A 21,277-nucleotide genomic window follows, 5' to 3' on the forward strand; every position below is an offset into this window, starting at 1 on the left:
GGACCATATGGGACACCAGGATTCGAACCAACCACCTTTGGTTCTGGATCGGCTGCTTGCAAGGCAAACACCACTTTGCTATCTCTCCGGGCCCCACTCTATAATTTCTATGAGTTCCTGAACTTCTTCAACATTTCCTCTCTAAAGTCTTTATCAGAGAGGCTATATAGGTGGCTGATACTAATTGGGCTTTCAGAACTATCATCTTCATTCATTAATCATGATGGGGTTCTGCATTGCTTTCCTATTGTGATCTTTGCATTGTTATGGTGTTTTTGCTGTTGTGGTAAGGCTCATAAAAGAAATGTATGCTCGCTTCGGCAGCACATATACTAAAATTGGAACGATACAGAGAAGATTAGCATGGCCCCTGCGCAAGGATGACAAGCAAATTCGTGAAGCGTTCCATATATTTTAAAAATTATAAAAAAGAAAATGTGTGGACCATGCTCTTCTTAGGGTGAAAATGGCTCTTTTGAGTCACAAAATCACCACTACCGGTCTGTCTGCCTGCCTCAGTTTCTTGGGTTCATATAAGACAGTGTGAAACAGGAACCTTCACCTGCTGGTCAGTCCAAGGCTTGTCCTGCTGTGGACACCAGCACTACTGGGTAGAACATGAGAAACCCAAAAAGCACACAAGAGTCACATTAAATGGCTTCTGAACCAACTTTACAGTAAAGCAAATATGATGATATCCCCTCCAGAGGACCCCAAAACCTACTAGGAAGTTCCTTCTGACACTCTCCTCCAGAGGTGGCATCCAAGCCCCCAGGTGGAGGACTCGGTACTTCAAGGCAGACCCAGGTCACTTCTGAGCCCAGGTACAAATCCAGGTTGTCACTTGAGCGTCTGAGTGTGGCCCCTCTCATTGAGCCCACCTCTCATGGGGCTCAATGACTTTGCTGGAACAGTTCAAAAAAACTCCCAGACCAAGTATTTTCTAACTGACTGATTTACTTTGAACAGATATTATCCAGATGGAAGAGAAGCTAATTAAAGGTCTAGAAGCTTCTGGGCCCTCTCTAGGCACATCATCTGATTCAGCAACTTCACCTGTTCACCAGCAACAAAATCTCTGGGCCCTACCTTCCTGCCATTTCTGTGACATGATACAACTAATTTAATCATCCACCATAATAAACTGGTTCCATCTCCAGTCCTACTTCCTGCCTAGGAATCAGAGGGGAAAACTAGAAGTTTCAATCCCCTCTTCACGGATGGTTCTAGGAAGCCACCCCACAGCCAGTTCAACACCCAGGTGTTTCCCAATGACACCTTCATTTGTATAAACCAAGGCAGGTGGCAAAGGGCATGTACTAACCAAGTGTTACAAATCAGCCCCTGATGAGGTCGACTGATGGAGGGATGGAGGATGAGGCCTTTCTCCTCCAGCTCGTACCACACATCTGTTACCCTGTTCAGCCGGCGGTTCTGAGGTGAATGCGGCGGGAAGAAAGCCAACAGGCAGTCAGGCTTCCGAAGAAAACAGCTCTTTATTCTGTGAAGAGGCCGAAGCCAAAAGGCCTAAGAATAGGCCCCAGGAAAAAAGACCCTCACCTTCCATAGACCCTTGCTTTTATGCCCCAGAATCAGGTACCACCTTAGGGTGGGAGCAGAATGCCAGGTCACACCCTAGGGTAGGGCACAATCACCGATCAGGGTAGGGTCAGTAACATAATAAGCCCATAAAAATGTTTACATACACAGCAACCAAGAATATACCATTTCACCTTTATCATTCAGGAACCATTTCATTGGCTCAGGAATTATTTTGACAAATGATACCCACAGAATTCTAAAGTTCCAAAAGTTCAAAGGGTTTGGGCCAGAAATGGGAATAGAGACCCATAGATATATTTCTGACTATCATGAAAATATCCCACTTCCTCCAATAAGAAACTGGCAACATCCATTTATTTTATTTTAGGTTTTTATTTTTATTTTTTTTTTTGGAGGGTCACACCTGGCAGTGCTCTGGGCTTGCTCCTTCCTGATTCTGTACTCAGGGATCTCTCCTGGCAAGGCTTGGGCTACCATATGGGGTGCCAAGGATCAAACCTGGGTTAGCCATGTGCAAGGCAAGCGCCCTACCTGCTATATTATAGCTCGGGTCTCCTCCACATTCATTTTACATACCTATCCTTCATACCCATCCTAATCCCTGTACTCACACCCAACTTACCTCATCCTCCATATGTCCTTTGTTCTCCTCCTCCAAATCGGCACTTCCCAACCTGCTAGCCGGTCCAGCAACAGTCTCCCTCTGTCTCCCAGTCTTTCACAGCTCACTCGCTCCTGTTCAGGGCACTCACATTGCCAGGGTTTTGTTCACAAGAGCAAGTGCCAATGGTGGTTCCAGGTGCAGAGCCTGTGGCTAGAGAGGGGTCAGGCGGCCTGTATTCATGGAGCCCACTGTGGCTGAGCTGGATGGGGGACCCGTTTGTGGCTGGGCACCCATAGCCAAGTGAGCAACCAGAGACCAGCAGAGGTGGTGCTTCTCAACCGTTTCCAGAGGACTCTGGGTTCAGCACCACTGTTCAGGGCTCAGCTGATTGATACCCCCGAGCTGCTGCCATTCTACAGGAGGGGAAGGAGGACCCCCCTCCCAATCCCATGACCTGAGTCTCTAGCCACACTGCAGAGAAGCTGGAGGGAGCAGCACCAAGCTTCTTCTGCTGGGGATGTGCAGCTGAGCCTGGTTACCAGGTTTTTATTTCTATGTTCAACTCTAATGTCCTGGAGAGACAATATCCATTGACAGGCTGACTGCTGGGTCTAAGTGTAGTTGGAAGCAACCCAGACATGGGGGTTACGCATCTCAATATTGCTTTTATTCCAAGGTACGTAAACATACAACACAGGACACACACACACACACACACAAAGACAGGGCAAACACAATGTGACCAATGGGAAGTACAGAGTTGTTGCGTCAGAGGCCTTCAGCGCAGGCGGGTTGGCAGTAGCAGGGAGTCAGCGAGTCGCAGGACCTGTTGGGTCACACGATCACCACACTATGGCAGGGCCATTGTCTCGGGGCCTGCCACTTTGAGAGGTGGGGCAAATCTCTGGCCTATCCTCCATCCCATGGGGACAATCCAGAAATTAGGGCCTGGCCTGAGCTCCCCAAAGACCCTCCTGAGAAGGCTAAACTTGAGGACAAGTCTGGGCAAGGAACCATGGAGGGCTGAGCCCTCCCAGAGCCGCAGGGAGCCTGACCCTATTTGGAAGGACTCGCCTTCCTGCTCAGGTTTCTCAGTCTTGGACCCCAACAATTGTTACCACTAGGAAAGGTTCTCCCCCAAATCTCACTCACACTGGCCTGATTGTCACCCTTCCAGGACCTGATCCCTGCACATAACTCAGTGCCCCCTAGTGCCAGGGACCTTCAAAGTCCCAGAGCCAACGCAAAGGGCTGTAGGCGGCCATTCTGGACCTCATATGAGCAGGGGTCAGGGCCTGTCCCACAGCCTTCACTAGGGAGTCCCACCAGAGTGCCCCATCTACCCACAGAGGTCAGCTCAGGAGGTGCAGTGACCCACACACAGCATTGATGTAGCCCCTTAAGATTGTTCAGAACATGCCCCTTAAGCCACCCTCTAACAGCCAAGGTTACCCCCATTAACCTGCTCTTGGTTACCCACTGGCTACATTTTACTAGGGGCCACCCACAGGGCAGGGCATGAGCCTGCTCAGGCTGATGGCAGAGTTTCCCACAGGAGGGTGGCCCCATTCTTGCCCAGTGCACTCCCATGACTCACTTGAGCGCGTTGGACAACTTGCGGTAAAGGCAGGTGACCACAACCATCAACACGGTCACAGCTAACAGGATGGCGCCACCAATACAGAGCATGATTATGGTGCTGGTATCCATGGGAGACTTGGGCATGGCTGGGCAGAAAAGGGTAGGGAGCAGTGGGAGGACTTCCCCATCTCTGGCCTCCCTGGAAACCCCAATCCCTGCCTTTCTGCAAGATACACACATGGGGGTCTCCTCAGAGAGGCAAATGGCTTTTGCAGGCCCAGGACTGGCTTCTGGGTGGCTGAGAAAAGTCTCACATGCAGAAAACAGGGGACCAGAGTGATAACAAAAAGGGGAGGGCATTTGCTTCAAAATTGGCTGAGCCGGGTTTGATCCCCAGCATCCATCCCATAGGGCCCCCCAAGCCTGCCAGGAGTACTTTCTAAGCACGGAGCCAAAAGGAACCACTCGCATGGCAAAATAAATAATAAATAAATAAATAAATAAATAAATACAGAGAACAGGCAGAATAGGGGGGTGAGAGGGAGGGATAGTACCTGCCTTCTAATTTCAGGAGTCACCCAAGGGCACACGGGCTGGGTCATAACAAACATCACCTGGACAAGAGCAACCTGCTTGCTGCCCACAGCACCCCTAGTATCCCCTGCAGGTCCATTTCCAAAGGATCTGTGCCCCTAATACTCACAGCCTGTCCTCCCTATCCCTCGATCGATCGCCCCTGAAATCCAATCAACCAGAGGGAACCACTGGTTTTGTCCCAACCAGGAAGAAGGGGAGCGGGAGAGAAACCATCACAGAGAGCTGGAGTGAACTTACCAACGTCCAGGTCATCTTGGGCTGATAAATATTGAGAGTAACATAAAAATACAATGTAAAGGACCTGGAGTGGCCGCTGCATCGTTGGCAGAGTGTCCCGGACCTGGGGGAAAGAAAAGGCACCGGCCCTGCTGATACGACCCGGGGTTTGAAGAGCGGGAGGACAGTCCCCATCAGCGCCAGCTGACGGCCAGACCTCTCGGCCCACAGGCTGTGTGACATCACAGGATGACACCGCTCACCAGGTTCCACATTCTTCTCCTACCTCAGGCTATGCTGCCCCTGGGGCACAGGAATGGGCCTCCCAATTAAAAGCCAGTTTCTCTCAGGCTCCCTTAGAGAACTCTCAGAGGCTGCGTTGCTCGTTCATAGGACAGTTATTATCTCTGTGACATCTGGGGCATGAGGGAGGGGGTGGGGACTATAACCACTCTCCTGCTGAAAGTTCTAGAATCAGGGAAGATCTTATTTTTGCTACCCAGTGAAATCCTTTGCAGTCATAGCCCCAGACAGGATTCAGATTCTGAAACTCTGGCTTCAGGGGTCCTTAGAGAGAACACAGTGGGAAGGGTATTTAACTTGCACACAGTATTCCATCGACTCCCCAGAGCCTGCCAGGAGTGATTCCAAAGTGCAGAACCAGGAGTAGCCAAGCATCACCAGATGTGGACCCAAAATAAAAATTCTTTTTAGTCACTGGCTTCAGATTTTGTAGTTTAGACAAGCTGCCCAAGAGGACTTGCATAGGATAATTTCTCTAAATCGGGGTCCCGAAGTATCCAGAGCTCACCCCAGCAAACTGTGTGTCCCCCTGGAGGAATCATCTAAACTATAGGAGTTGCTATGCCCTTATGCTCTGGCAAGATTACTGGAGAAAGACAGGGTGCAAACAGTAAAGAGCCACAAAAACAGTGGCATGAGACTTCTGAAAATTCTCCCCTCCAGAACAACTCCTCAAACATCAGGCCAAAGGGCTCACTAGTACGGCGAAGAGGATGCTTGCCTTGCACATGACTGACCTGGGTTCAATCCCTGGCTCTCTGGAGCACACCAGCAGTGATTCCTGAGCGCAGTAGGGCTTTTGCCTTGTATGCAACTGATCCAGGACTAACCCTGGTTCAATCCTGCGAGCCTTCCAGGAGCAATTTCTGAGCCCAGAGCCAGAAGTAATCCCTGAGCACCACTAGGTGTAGCCAAAACCAAAACACACAAAAACAAATAAATAAAACGGGGTAAAATGCGCCCCTAATAGCTTGTTCTGGCCCTTGAAATGAATCAGGTGGCAGCAGCCCAAGAAACATTTCTTCACACAGATGAACTGACTCTTCGAATGAAGAGGGTTTGATCCCTCAGATGCCAGGTAGAGGTGGAGCAGGGCTGACTCAGGGCACACCTAGACTCCCCCATGTGAACGCTGCCAGTCTATGAAAGTTCCTCCAGATGTTCTGAATTCAATCAGGATGATGAGTTCAAACTAGCAATAAACCCTGACCAAAACTCCTGATTTCATTTATTGGGAGCAGCATGCACATTGCTTTGCCACCAAGGTCAAGCCATTGACCTCATTATGTCCAGGCTTTATTTGGTTTGTTTTTGTTAGGAGGCCAATGCACTCAGGAATCACTTTTTTGGGAGGATTTTTGGCCGCACCTGGCAGTGCTCAGGAGTCACTCCTGCCAGCTAAGAGGACTAGATGGCTACTGGAGATCAAACCTATGTGACCCGGATACAGGACGAATGCCCTACCCGCTGTGCTATAGCTCTAACTCAGGGATCACTCCTGGCAGGCTAAGGGCACCATAGAGGGTGCTGCTGGGTATGGAACCCAAGATGGGCACATGCAAGGCAAGCCATTGTGTTTTTACTTGAGAGAAAGGTGCTCAGGGGACCACCTATGGGATCCAAGTGGGGTCAGCCACATGCAGTGAGAGCACCTATCCAATCTCTCTAGTCTGGTCCAGCCTTTATTTTGTTACTGTTCCTTTTTTTTTTTTTTTTTTTTTGCCATTGCATATTGCCAGCTGATTGCCTCAAATTCCAAAAAGAGTAGTACAGAAATCAAAGTACACAACGGCTGGAAAGAGTACAGTGGGTAAGGTGCTTACCTTGCACAAAGCTGATCTGGGTTCGATTCCCAGGATCACTTATAGCCCCTCGAGCCCAAGTGAGCCCTGAGCACAGACAGCAGTAAGCATGAGCACAGGGTCAAGAGTAAGCTCTGAGCACCACTGGGTATGGTCCAAAAACCAAAAAAAATAAAATAAAATAACAGCTATCACAAAGTGAAAAAGAAAATCTGGAGATGCAGAACTGGTTTTCACTGCAAATTTATTGAGGACAGCTCCAAGCCAAATGCACCTGCTCTGGACTCAGATGGGACAGTGTCAGGGAGAGCAGAGCAGCTACAGAATATAAGAGGCAGCACCTGAGGGGTAGGGATAGAGCAATACTCACCCCGGCCGCAGGCCTCTTTGCTCTGGGTCCACCACTATCTTCCCCTTGATTCGACTACTTTCAACCTCTTTCATGCTTGAGACCAAACATATTTTTTTTTCTATCAACGACTTGCACTGATTTCTCCTTAGCCATGTATTTCATTCCTTTGTTACTGTTGAATTATGATTTTCCTTAATCAGTACTCATACTCCACCCTAGGGTATAATACGGTGATTGGATTACTAAGTTCCTCCCTATCTGCCTGATTTTTGCTAATAAAAGCCTGGGTTTCAGGAAGTCAGAGGCTCATTCTTCAGTTTTCCTCCACTAAGATGCTTTTCTTCTAAGAAGCAGAAGACTTATGTGCTAGGGTTCCTGGCTTGAGTGTTGGAATTCTTGCTTGCACCCTTTCACTGTGTGGATTATTTCCTGAATCGATGTTTGCTTCCAGACTCGCATCTCACCACTTATTTGTTTTGGAGCCTAGGGCTTTGATTATAGTTGCAATTGTGTTATGGGTTCCTTGTGTCCAATGAGACTAGGGACATTCAAAATGGGATCCCCTCTCTTGTACCTAAAGATTCTTATCAAATTCTGTCTTTCTAGCTCGTCTAATGACTTTACAAAGAGCACAGTTCCAGACCTGATCCTGAATGCCCACTTAATTTTCACTAGTGTCCCCACAGTTACCACAGGCCCATGAGGCGCCTTAGGAATTGGCTTCGGGGAAGGGTCAGAGGGATGTCCCCACTGACTGTGCCCTGAACCCTGGGGTTTGCTGCTTAACCTGCCAGATGAACATCCGCCAAATGTGATAAGATAGAGTCTTCTTTGTTTTGTTTTTTGTTTTTGGGTCACACCCAGTGGCACTCATGGGTTACTACTCCTGGCTCTGTGCTCAGAAATCACTCTTTTTTTTTTTTTTTTTTTTTTTTTTTGTTTGTTTGTTTTTTGTTTTTTGTTTTTTGTTTTTTGGGCCACACCCTGTGACGCTCAGGGGTTACTCCTGGCTATGCGCTCAGAAGTTGCTCCTGGCTTCTTGGGGGACCATATGGGACACCGGGGGATCGAACCGCGGTCCGTCCTAGGCTAGCGCAGGCAAGGCAGGCACCTTACCTCCAGCGCCACCGCCCGGCCCCCAGAAATCACTCTTGGGAGGTTCAAGATCATATGGGATGCTGGGATTCAAACCACTGTCTGTCCTGAGTTGGCTTCGTGCAAGGCAAACACCTTACCGCTGTGCTATCTCTCGGCCCCAAGGTGGATTCTTTAAAGCCAGCCTGGTATCTCAGGATTGGATTTTTCCCAACTTCCAGGGTACCCAAGAAACAGGAACCCCATCTACCACCTCTGCTCCAGAACATAGGGCACATATTAAGGGGAGCTCCAAATTCGCTACTTGTTGTCTGTCTGTACCCCTTGTCAGGTATCCCTCAGGTTCTGCCACTTCACAGCTCCTCAGCAATAAGACTCCTTGCAAAGGACAAAAAAACAAATATTGGGCAAGAGCAATAGCACAGTGGTAGGGTATTTGCCTTGCATGCAGCCGACCCAGGACGGACCCAGGTTCCATACCCCCGCATTCCATAGGGTCCTCCAAGCCTGCCAGGAACGATTTCTGAGCGCTGAGACAGGAGTAATCCCTGAGCACCACCAGGTGTGGCCACAAAACAAACAAACAACTCAAGAGTCACTGGGGCATAGAAGATAATGGTCAACAGATCAGTAGCATGGAATGGTCCACCCTGGTCTTGCCTGTGCAAGCACTGCTATGGAGCACCAAGGCCCTGCCCCAACAGCCAGAGGAAATGAGACAAAACTCATCCTCAACTGCCACTGTGCTCCCAATTCTCCTGCCATCTGCACGGAGGGAAATGTTCCATTCTAGGATGTGTGACACAGTCCTGATTGGAGGCTGCTCCCCACACATTCCCCTGAACCCCAGGGCCAGAGATCTCACCTTCACCTGGAGAGACACACCAAGCTGTCCTCCCCCCTCCAGGACACAGCTCCTTACACTGATCCTTGCAGGTCCATGAAAAAGCAAGCCCCATTGTGTAAGACAGGAACACCTATCCCTGCTTCATCACACCAGGACCTCACAAGAAAAGGGGTTTTCTTGTGTACTTTGTTTTGTTTTGTTTGTGGTTCACGTTCAGTTACTTGGGAGTTCCTCCTGGCTCTACACTCAGAACTCACTCCTGGCAGTACTCGGCGGATTCTATGAAATGCTGGGAAGCCCAGATCAGCCACACTTAAGGCAAGGGCCCTTCCCGCTGTGCTATCACTTGGGCCTCAAGGAAGAGGTTTTCCACTGAATTCTGGCCAGGGCAAGTGCCTGGTGGGGATTTCTTTTAATCCCAGCAAAACCACATTCCACGGTCTGGATACCTGGAGTTTCTTTACTATTGATGCCCAGGAAAGTGACAGTGCCCTACACCGGGAGGCAGAAATCCTGGTAAAACCACTGTGAAGCCTAAGGATACGCTTGGGAAAACAGTATGACAAACTGCTTTTGGTATGTGCTTTTTGCTATGCATGTTAAAAGCAGAACCTGTCCTTGCTGTTTTAAACAAAGATTAAATCCCCATAAAGCCCCCGGGGATTGCAACCCTTCAAGGACAAGAGATGCTCACCACCACAAGACCTTCAACAAGATGAGTGGCCCAACACTATGACGTATTGGAAATTTTTTTTGGGGGGGGGGTCACACCCGGCAGCGCTCAGGGGCTACTCCTGGCTCTACGCTCAGAAATCGCCCCCAACAGGCTCAGGGGGGCATATGGGATGCCGGGATCCGAACCACCGTCCTTCTGCATGCAAGGCAAAAGCCTTACTTCATGCTATCTCTCTGGCCCGCATTGGAAAATTGGTACCAGATGCTGTACCCCCTCCGACTCCCCTTCCTGAACTATAAAAGTTTCCCTTTTTCCTTGACCAGGGCTCTCTGGCCTTTGTCCAGATGCCCTAACTAGCTAGAATTAATAAACCTGCCCTTGCTGTTTGCATTCCTGCTGAATTTGGAGTCTTTATTTGAGGCGGTGGGCTTCCACGGACCCTAACACCACTCCAACGAGGGATCGCAGTTATCTGATAGCGGGTTGGACTTTTACAAACATTGCAGGCCAAGGTCCCCCACATGGTCCCCTGAGCCCAACCTGGAGTGATCCCTGGAGTGCGTAAGTAAGCCTCGGACAGCCCCAAACACCAGCTAATCGGAAGGAAATGTGTTGCCCAGAAGCATGAAGCGTGGGTCCGAGTTGGAGTCAGGTGGAGCCAGGGCTCAGGTGTCAGAACCTCGGGTCTTTCCCGCTTGTCTCAACGTCTAGGCTGCCGCTACTCCGCACGTTTGCGGGGAAACTGGGACCGCAAGGACTCAGCTGAGAGACTCAGAGAGAGGGTCCGGGCCCGCTCAGCTTCCCCTGCTAGGGATTCGCGGAGGGCCCTGCACCTGCAGAGCTTAGTTAGGCCGCTGCGCCCCATCCCACGTCCACACCTGTCAAGGCCTAGGCAGTGGTCGGCAACCTTCTTTTCAACGGAGCCAAATCTCGCCAAAACCACGATTGAAATTTGTTTTGAGAGCCACACAGGGCGCGCACTGACTGAGGCTAGGAGCAGAGTCCTGGCTCCTGGAGCGGCCGCCCGCCCGGCTCTCACACAGAAGAGCCCAATTGAAAGTGGAAAGAGCCACATGTGGCTCTCGAGCCCCGTTGCTGACCACTGGGCCCTAGAGCAAGTGCAACGCACCAAAACGCGACCTACCCGCCCGCGTCCCCACCGTCCCCGCCCACCCCGCAACCGGCCACGGCAGGGGGGGAGGAGGGGAAGGAGAAGGGGGGGAGAAGGAGGAGAGGAGGAGAGGAAGAAAGGAGGGAAAGGAGGAAGGGTAGAGGGAGGGGGAGAGGAAGGGGAGGTGAGGGAGGAGGGAGAAGGGAAAAAGGGGAGGGGAGAAGGGGGAGGGGAAAGAGGAGAAGAGAAGGGAGGGGAGAGGGAGGGAAAAGGGAGGGGGAGAGGGAGAAGGGGAGAGGGAGGAGGAGAAGGGAGGGGAGGAGAAGAGGGGAGAGGAAGGGGAGAGGGAGGGGGAGAAGATGGGGGTAGGGAGGGGAAGGAGAAGGGGATGAGAGGAAGAAAGGAGGGAGAGGAGGGAGGGGAGAGGGAGAGGAGGGAAAGGGGGAGAGGGAGGGGAGGAGAGGGAGGAGGGAGAGGGAAAAAGGGGAGGGGTGGAGGGGTAGGGGAAAGAGGAGAAGAGAAGGGAGGGAGGGGAAGAGGGGAGGAAAAGGGAGGGGAGGGGAAGGGGAGAGGGAGGGAAGAGGGAGGGGGAGAGGAGGGGAGGGGAAGAAAGGAGGGGAAGAGAGGGAGGGGAGAGGGAGGAGGAGGAGAAGGGGGAGGGAGGGGGAGGAGGAGAAGCAAGGAGGGGAGGAGGGGGAGAGGGAGGGAAGAGGGAGGGGGAGAGGAGGGAAGAAGAAGGGAGGGGAAGAGAGGGAGGGGAGAAGAGGGAGAAGAGGAGAGGGAGGAGAAGGGGAGAGGGAGGGGGATGGGGGGAGGAGAAGAAAGGAGGAGAGGAGGGGGAGAAGGAGGGGGAGAGGATGGGGAGGAGAAAGGAGGGGATGGGAAGAGGGGGAGAGGGAGGGTGAGGAGGAGGGAGGAGGGAGAGCGGGAGGGAGGGAAGGGGCGAGAGGCTCAGAAGCCTCCAGCGCGCAAACAGCTCCCCTAAGCGCGGCCACGCCTCCGCGGCACCGCGCATGCGCCGAGCCTGGCTTCCCGACGGGGGGCGGGTCCGCGCAGGCGCCGGTCGGGCCGCGCGAATCGGGAGTCGAAGGGCCGGGCGCCCGGAAGTGGCTCGTCTGTGCTCTCCGCCCGGGCGGAAACTCGGGCGCCGCGAGACGCGTTCCGGGCCGGGCCGGGCTGCAGCGGCGGGATGGAGCGCGGGGCGGAGGGCGAGAGCCCGAGCCGCGGCCCGACGCTGGCGTCTTCCTGGGCCGCCGCCCGCGGGTCCCTGGCGCGGAGCCTCCGAGTGCGGCGGGCCGCCGGGGGCGCCCGGGACGTGGGCTGCGAGGAGCTGCTGGAGGCGCCGGGCCCGGGGTGCGCGGGGCCCGCGGCGGGGCTGGGCCGGGCGGGCCGGGCCGGGGCTGCGGGCGGGCGGGCGGGGAGCGCGGGCCGGGGCGGGGAGCGCGGGGCCCGGCCTGACCCGCGCCCGCTCCCGCCCCCGGCAGCCGCGAGCTGGTGGTGCTGCAGGGCGGCGCTCCGGGCGCCGAGCAGCCCGGCTGCTTCCTGGCCCTGCGCTGCGCGCCCGACGCCGCGGAGGAGCTGGTGGCCGTGGGCGTGCTGAGCTCGGCCCGCAACATGGAGGTGTACCTGGGCCACGACTACTGCGGCACCGGCCGGGGCCGCGCGGTGGGCGCCGCGCCCGGGCTCAGGTGCGTGCGGGGCCCCCTTGCAGCCTCTCTGCCCCCTCTGCCCGTGCAAGACCGCACGACCGGCCCCATGCAGAGACGCTAGGAAGGTGGATCTGGCAGTGAGACGCAGACTGTCCTCTGACTTGTGGGCAGGTGTCTGGGGGAAAGAGGAGAAATTGGAGCATCGGGCTTAGAGGGCTTTGGCTTTTGCACCCGGGTTTGCAAGCACCCCTGATTAGCACCAGCTTGGTGATTTCTCAGGTTTTATATAAATAATATATATGATGCATTGCAGCCGCCGGATTTGCAGGGACCTCCAGCACCCCAGGAGTAGCCCCAAGCACGATGGGCGTGGCCTCAGTAAATTAAAGCCAGAAAGCAGCAGCAATCAGTTTTGGTTTTTTTTTTTTTTTTTTTTTGGTGCTTCTGGGACTGGAAGCGAGGGTTTCACCCATGCCAGGAACTACTCTGAGCACTTTTTCCAGATTTCCCGTGTGCCTGCATGTCGGGCTGCAGCTTTCAGAATTGCCTCCCCACCCCCAAATTCGTGGCGCGTGTTTCCCCAGTGAGAATCCCCATCACAAATGCGCCCCCCCCAAGAATGGCTCTCAGACTGTTTATTCCACCACCCAGGTGTTGGACTTTTGTCACTTTTATTAATTTCTTTTTTTTTTTTTTTGGTTTGTTTTTGTTTTTGTTTTTGGGCCACATCCGGCGGTGCTCAGGGGTTACTCCTGGCTGTCTGCTCAGAAATAGCTCCTGGCAGGCACGGGGGACCATATGGGACACCGGGATTCGAACCAACCACCTTTGGTCCTGGATCGGCTGCTTGCAAGGCAAACACCGCTGTGCTATCTCTCCGGGCCCCAACACTGACTTTCTTAAAACCCATTACTAAAAATTGTATTTATATGTCCCAGTTTTACTTGGCGGCCAGGCAGAAGACCCTGGATCTCCTGCTCTCACCTCCACTCTCAAAATTACATTCTTTTTGGTTTTTTTGGGCCACACCCGTTTGATGCTCAGGGGTTACTCCTGGCTAAGCGTTCAGAAATTGCCCCTGGCTTGGGGGACCATCTGGGACGCCAGGGGATCGAACCTCGGTCGTGATCTTTCCTTGGCTAGCGCTTGCAAGGCAAACACCTTACCTCTAGCGCCACCTTGCCAGTCCCAAAATTATATTCTTAAGTTATATTTTATCCATAACAAGAAGAGCCTCAGTGGAAATTTTTTCTAGAACTTTAGCTTTTTTTTTTTTTTAACATTAGCTAATCTTGGGTAAATCAGGTAAATCATGTGATCTTTAGCATTGAGTGGCTGGGGTAGTTCAAGTAATTCTTTATGTTCTAATGGGATTCTTCTGGGTTATTAGTTTACATGTAATTTATACCTGGAAATATTGAAATCACAAGTCCCTTTTAATTGCCTTAAAACATCGTGTTAATTTCCATATGTTTAACTCAGAAGTCAGTCCTGTTCTTTGGGACAGAACACCAAACAGCATATTTTCCTTTACATAAACAACATCCAGAATAGCTTTTTGGTGTCAGGAATGACGCCCAGAGACAGAGCTCGTGCTTCACATCTGCGGCCCTCAGTCCTGTCCCTAACACTGAGCCATGAAGGAATGTATGATTTGGGAAATCAGATGATAGGCTCAGGACCTCTTACCCACCTCTCACCTGCTTCACCCTCCTTCCATTGGACAGGCCTGGCCAGACTCAACCTCTTCACCTCCCAGCAGGCACAGTAGGAAGCTCCCAAAGTGTTCTACACAAGGAAAGCCAGTCTTTGGGCTTGGGTATTGGCCACTCAAGTTTCTACTTTAGATGTAAACTGTTGAAGAGTGACTGTTGAATGACTGTAAAAAAGAATTCTTTTTCTTTTTAGTGAGCATGAAAAGATTACTTTGTACCAAAAACATCTAAAACTGGAGTCCTCCACACGTGCTTGTAAAATAAAGGTAAGTCACTATTTTGATTACATTTGAGGGGAGTGGAAGAACACTACAGTGATGCCCAGCAGCATTTAAGAGGTCAAAGAGGACCAGGGCTGGGGATCAAACTTGGTGTCCTCCATTTGCCAGGCACCATGCCAGCCCTTTCAGCTGTCTCCCTACTCCTGAGGTTGAAAGCAGCAATTGTGTTTATGCGCTGTGCTTTCTGTTGGTTTGATCTTGCTGTTGGCCCAACTGGCCCCTGGCTTTCATTCAAAACCAGTGAGCATGCAAAACCAAAATTCTTTTCTAAAAAAGTCATCATCAGAATTCGTTGATTATATGAACATTGGGGCTAGAGAGATAGCACAGGCATCAAGACTCTGCCTGCCTCGTGGCTAGTCTTGTTGGAAATGTCTGCATCACCACTAGGACTCCAGCAGCACCCAGGGGTCTGGTCCAAAAACAAAGAGGAACTTCTTCTGAGCTCATGTCTTTTCTGGGTAAACTAGTCAGCCTTGAAAGGACCTTAACACCCTAGAATCAAGTCTTGATTTTAAGCCACTGACTATTTAGTATTGATTGCCATAAAGGCTTTACATCTTTCCCTCAGAAACCTGTTTTGTTGTCACTAACATTAGAGCACATTCCAGAGTGTGACAGTCTTATGTTGGTGTGTTAATCCAGATTCCTTCAACAAAGCAATTAAAACATGGCTGTTGCCTTTATACTCGATATGGTTATCACCTGGCACCAGTTATCCTGACCAGTGGCCTTACTGAGGATTGATCAAAGACCTTGTTTCTGGTCTTGGCTTGTGTTTCCGCAGCTGCTCTCATTCGGGGACAAGCAGTGTGTCTACATCAGCACTGTCGGGGTGCACCTGAGGCCGGCTATGCCCAATGCCTCCCCCAGCTGCCAGGCTCTAGGGTCCAGGATAGACCTGGAGCGTGTGCAAACCCTCATGGCGGCTGTGGGCTCCAGGCTGTCTCCCGGGGCACGGCAGCTCATGGACATGGTAAAGCTCCAGCAGCAGGTGGGTGTGGCCTCCCCATACACCCCAGCATTGGCCGGCATGGGGAGGATGCAGCTCCATCTTCCAGTGTTTAAAAATCCAGAGCACCGGATCAGAACTGACCATTTTAATACCAGGTTTTGGTAAATTCACTCCCTGGCAAAGCTCTTTGGCCTCTGTCTTTGATCTCTCATGGCAACCTCTGCTCGCTGAGCCTGTTCCTCCTTTTCTTCAGCGAGGCACAATTCTGAGCATTGTGGAAGGGTTGGAGCTCCACAAGCCTCTAAAGCCTGATTTTACTTATTTATTTTGGATTTTTTTGGCCACGCCTGGTGGCGCTCAGGAGTTACTCCTGGCTCTGCGCTCAGAAATCACTCTTGGCAGGCTCGGGACCATATGGGATGCTGAGAATCTAGCCCAGGTTCGTCCAGGTTGGCTGCGTGCAAAGCAAACACCCTATCACTGTGCTGTCACTTCATCCTCCAGAGCTTTGTTTTAAAGAGCACTATGGTCCCCACTGGGCAACTGAGGCAGTGAAACGGAGTAGCAGGAGAGAGAGAACCTGAGAAAATGAAAGTGTGATGTGTCAGTGGGAGCCCCAGGTTTAGGTCCCATCACAGGCATTGCTGGGTGGGCCTCAGAAGAAATGGGAAGGGGAGTGAAGAGGAAGACCAGGAAGGGCCGAGTAAATTCAGAGGATTTTACCAAGGCTTCATTTTACCAGAGATGGGGAGGATTAGGCAAGTGAACTTGGAAGTGCGGGATCGTGGGGCTGCAAGAGATGTGAGAGGAGAGTCGGGCAGGTGTGACCCAGATCCAAGGAGATGGTGAAACTAGCCTGGGAATGGATCTGGGGGTGGGCAAGTTGGAATGGGGTTTCCACAGGTTCGGAACAGCATTAACTGGCTCAGAAGCGCAGCCCAGCCCTCCTGCACCCTAACCCGTGTCTTTCATGCGGTTTTCTATGCCTGAGGAACATCAGTGACTTCCCTCCCATTGGGGTGTCTTAAACGGGCTCTATACGCTTCCTCCTCTGCCCCAGAACCACCTGCCTGTCGGAGAGCAGTTGCGGGCGCTTTTGGGGGACACTGCCAAGCACCAATGCATCACGGACCTCCAACCCCCCGAGAAGCCACTCTGCACACCCTTTCCTTTTCGAACGGGGCTGGCCCCTGTACACTCACCTAGCACTAAGGAAACCGCTGCTCCAGGCCCGGAAGGACCCCACCCTGAGGTGCCCCAGCACTCCACCCTGCCAGACTCCGACCCCTCCCGCGAGAAGGCGAGTGTCCGCACACTCGGCCCCAGCTCCGGTCTGCTGCCGCTCTTACAGGACCTGTGCGGCCAGGTCAGCCACCTGCGAGCCAGCTCCACGGCCCCTTGCAAGGAGCTGCCCATGGCCCCAGCCCCAGCCAGCGCTACTGGGCTGACGTGAGTCTCACCCTGGGCCTGAGCTAGGTATTGGACTGGGAGGGCAGCATGGTCTCCAGGGCTCTGCGGAAAACGTGGCTCTACTGAGCACTTTTCTTGTCTCTAGTGAATGAGTGGAATCACTAGGAACCACGCAGGGACGGGGGAGCATTGTTCTGAAGGAGGGATTGAGGGTCAGAGACATGCACAGTGGGTGCCAAGGTCTGGTCTCAGTGCAGGAGCCCCATGATTGGGGGCCACACCCTTCAGTGCTCAGGGATCACTCCTAACGGGGCTCATGGACCACACATGGTGTTGGGTTGAAGCCAGGTCAGTGGTGTGCAGGGCCAGCGCAACCTGCTGTGCTACCAGTCTGGCCCCAAGAGGAGCCCCAGGTGTGGTCCCTGGCACCGTCAGGAGTCATCCCAAGCAGAGTCTTGAGTCGCCCTCAGCATCTTCCAGTGTAGCCCTGACACACCTTTTCTCGGTCTTAGTCTGGTAGTGAAACAGGTCGTCATTAGCAGATTGTCTTTGTGGATTTCTGTGGCCGAGGCTAATGTGGGACTAGTCAGGCATATATTGGTGTCGTTACTTACAGGGTAAAGCCTGACATCCTGGTTTTATACCCCTGAGCTTGAGCCACTGTAGTCTGTTCAATATTTAGCCAGTTCCTGCCCTCTTCCCCCAGTATAGATGTCGGAGCATGTTCTGGACAAACCCAGACTCTGTTTCCTCTTTGCTCCAACCGCTCACCACACTTGACATCGTCCAGTGACCTCAAGCTCATGTGTGACAATAACGGTGGGAAAGAGACCCCCCCCAGCCCCGCTCCAGGTGCTCAGGGAAAAGTCAGGGTCTGAGTCCAGGCCCAGGCCCACCAGCCCTGTCCCTGGGTGCCCAGCACTGTGACTCTGGGGGCTTGTGTGTCTGAGCACTGCAGGGGGTGGTGAAAGGCTACACCCAGACCGAGATACACCCTGTGTGGGGCTGGCCCTCTTGCTCCCCGGGGCTGCCTTTACCCTGACTGTCAGATCCCCACTACTTGCAGGATGGAACAGCAGCCTGTGTGTGCCTACCTGGAACAGATGCTGTCACAGAAGTTGGAGCTGCTGGGACGACAGCTGCGAGCCCATGTGGATGAGCGCATATGGCAGCTGCAGGAACATGTGGACCGGCAGCTGGCAGCACTGCAGGACTCACTGCGGGGCCCCCGCTCCCCGCCTGCTGCCTGCCCGCTGCCACACTGGGACTCAGCAGAGAAACTTTCCAATGGGGAAAGATAAGGGCCCAGCCTTTGGGGTCTGCGCTGTGCACCTGTTTATTGCAATCACCCCCAGAACACCTCCCACCAGTGTTTAATGTCCTCGGAGGCCCTTCTCTTTCTTAGATAAGGTGACCTCCGATTTCACTGTCATTGCATTTGGATTCAGTTGGATTCAGTACTGTACACTAAGGGTTTACATGTAGGGCCATAAATTATTACTTTTTTTTTTTTTTTGCAGTATTTTTCACTCTTAACAGAAATTCTGTCTCCTGGGTTGCATGAGTCTTAAAATTTTTTCAAGATTTCTGATGCATCTCATTAGTTTGTATCATATGTTTGATAGAAGAACATTTTTTTTAATTTATGCCAAGGTCTATATTTTTCTGAGTATGGAAAATAATGTTTAGGAACTTTGACAATTTTTCTAGCTAATTGTTTTTGGAAATTGGATTCTTACAACTTGAAACTTTTCAGTCAGATCACTTACGTTTTGTATTTATCTTCATACTAAGTAGCAGTGTTTGTTGTGTGAACTGAGTCTCTTTTTTTTGTGGGCATTCATTTTGTTTCAGTACAGCAGCAAAGACACAAAAGGAAAAGTCTGACACGCCCCATCCCAGCCTCTTGAGTAACCATTTCCCCTGTGTTATTTGCTGGGAATGCGGCAATGAATGATGGGGCTGAATTGACTCAGCCCAGAGAGCCCGAGGCCTGTCCCCCCTTGGTGGAGCCTTTCTGCAGTGTGAGAGGGTGAGGTGCTCAAGTTCCCCCCAACACTGGAGCCATGGAGATTAAGAGGGTTGTGCATCTGCATCTTCCAGAAACAGTAGCTCTGGTGTTTGTGCTAGATAGGCGAGATGTTTCTTCATGTTCGGTTTTATGGGGTCCATACCCACCAGCTCTCAGAGCTTACTCCTGGCTCTGCACTCAGGAATGACTCTTAGCAAGGCTTGGGGGAACCGTATGGGATGGCTGGGGAGCAAACTGGATTGATCGTATGCATAATAAGCACCCCACCCACTGTACCATGTCTCTGGTTCAGAGAGGCAAGATATGCATTTAAAAAAATAAAATCTGGGACTGGAGCGATAGCACAGTGGGAAACATGTTTCCTTGCATGTGGCCAACCCTGGTTCTATACCTGGCATCCTATATGGTTTCCAGAGCCTGCCAGGCACGATTTCTGAGCACAGAACTAGGAGTAGCCTGTGAGCACTGCTGGGTGTGGCCCCCCCTCCCCCTGAAAAAAACCAGAAAATAAATAAAACCCTCATGGGCCAGAAAGAGAGTACAGTGGGGAGGATGCTTGCCTGGTATGCTGCTGATCAGGGTTGATCCTTGATACCATTTGTGGCCCCCAAAGTCATGCCAGAAGTGATTCCTTATAGGGATAAACTCTGAGCATTGCTAGAAGTGACCCCAAAGCCAAAAACTGAAAGCCTGAGGGTTGCAGATGTGATACTTGCCTTGGCCTGTGTGAGGTCCTGAGCTACATCCTGCCACCAAAAAATAATAAAAACCAAAAGTGAAATCATGGACTCTGTGGTAATAGAAATGTTATACTTTCTAATCATTGCATCACTTTTTTTGGTGGGGAGGGTGTTTGGGGCCATACTCAGCGATGCTCAGGGGTTACTCCTGACTGCATTCAAGAATTATTCATGGTGTTGGCTGTGTGCATGGCCAGCACCCTATCCACTATATTGTCACTCCAGCCCCTCACATGTTTTATTTAATCATTTGTTTCAATCTCGTAATATGCCAGTGAATTCTTCCAAATGAAGGCTCAGAATAATCTGTCCATCTCATGTCAAACTACTAAGGTGACTGTGCAGGAAGCTGGCCATTGGTTCTTGAGGATTCTCTATCCCTTTCTGGTCTTTAGAATTGGGGAGATGATAGGCAGGCAGACAGAAGATCACCTAGGAGAAACACGTTACCAATTGTGATCCCCAGCACCTTGAGTGGTACCCTGAACCTTGCCAGGAGTTATCCATGTATACAGAGCCAGGAGTAAGCCCTGAGGACCACTGGATTTACCCCCTCTCCAACTTTTTAAAGAAAAAAAGCTTGAGGGGCTGGAGTAATAGCATAGCAGATAAGGCACTTGCATGCAACTGACCCAGGTTTGATCCCTGGTATCCCACCTGGTCCTCTGAACCTGTCAGGAGTAATCCCTGTGCACTGCTGGGTGTGGTCCAGAAACAAACAAACAAACAAAAAATGGCAGTGTTCCTGGGGTGACAGTGGATAACCACCTTTCCATCCATCATGCATCCCCAACATTACCCCCACCAGGGGTGCATATTATCCCTTTCATAGACAAGGAACCAGGGCTTGGAATGAAACATTTCTCAAAGGGAAGTCAGGAAACTGCAGCCCAGACATCTCCCCTGTCTCCCTTGCCCTTGGCTGGGTCCCCCAGACTGAGTCTGCCTCCCACTTCCCTGAGCTGCTGTTCTTGATCTGGAGTGCTGTTCTTGATCTGGAAGTACTCCAGAGTGTCCCACATGACTGACAATGCTGCTGTTCACAAGAGACTTTCATGAAAGCCTATTCATTGAGAAACAGGCCAACTGGGTACATTTGATCAGCAAAGAGGCTTGTCTCTACAGAGGTTGAGGCTGAGCCTGGCCCACCTGGTGCCTGAGAACAGGAAGGAGGCCTGAGGACCAGGTGGCCCCACTAGGAGGCCACAATCAGGTCAAAGACCTGAAAACCAGAGTAGGTGAAGGAACGAGGCCCAAAGGTCTAAGAAACAGGAGCTGTGATGTCTGATGACAAGCGATGAGTTCAGCTCAAGGAAATGAACTGGAACAGACCCTCGCTGTTTGGTGCTTTAGGCTCAGAACAATCTGGCAGCTGCCCAACCACAAAACTGGGAGAGCTCTTAACTCAGCCCCAAGGCCTGTGACTACCTTCACTTGCCTTCCTCCCAGCCAGCGCAAGCATTTGGTCCTGGGTCCTGTGGATGCCAGTTCCTCCCTGTCCCTCTGAAGGACAGTGGCCTATGGGATGCTGGTTCAGAAATTTGCTGTCCTGGAAGGAATCCCCACCCTCTGTATGGCCTCAAGAGTTGACCTCGCACCAAAGATGGATTTGCTGGGAAGGAGGAAGGCAGGGGATCCTGCTTGCCAAGATCTTCTCCCAACCCCCAACTTGACTGCAGTCTGGTTAAGTCTGAAAGGCCAAGCAAGAACTTTCTCCAGAGTCAAGCCAAGAGCAAATTGTGACTGTG

General features: G+C 51.8%; 1 protein-coding gene and 1 non-coding gene across 2 annotated transcripts; both read left to right on the forward strand.

Moving 5' to 3' along the window:
• The first annotated feature begins 308 nt into the window (after positions 1-308).
• On the forward strand, positions 309-415 carry LOC125995296 (U6 spliceosomal RNA). Its single transcript, XR_007490842.1, has one exon. It is a non-coding gene; the product is annotated as a U6 spliceosomal RNA (small nuclear RNA).
• Positions 416-9,692: 9,277 nt separating this feature from the next.
• Positions 9,693-19,570, forward strand: C17H10orf88 (chromosome 17 C10orf88 homolog). The gene is made up of 7 exons (XM_049790450.1): positions 9,693-9,697; positions 11,804-12,100; positions 12,232-12,435; positions 14,305-14,377; positions 15,180-15,386; positions 16,408-16,796; positions 17,824-19,570. Exons 1-7 carry the CDS (start codon positions 9,693-9,695, stop codon positions 18,056-18,058), a joined length of 1,410 nt encoding a protein of 469 aa, XP_049646407.1. The 3' UTR covers positions 18,059-19,570.
• The last annotated feature ends 1,707 nt before the right edge of the window (positions 19,571-21,277 follow it).

This window comes from Suncus etruscus, chromosome 17 (assembly GCF_024139225.1).
Source record: "Suncus etruscus isolate mSunEtr1 chromosome 17, mSunEtr1.pri.cur, whole genome shotgun sequence".
Taxonomy (NCBI): Eukaryota; Metazoa; Chordata; class Mammalia; order Eulipotyphla; family Soricidae; genus Suncus; species Suncus etruscus.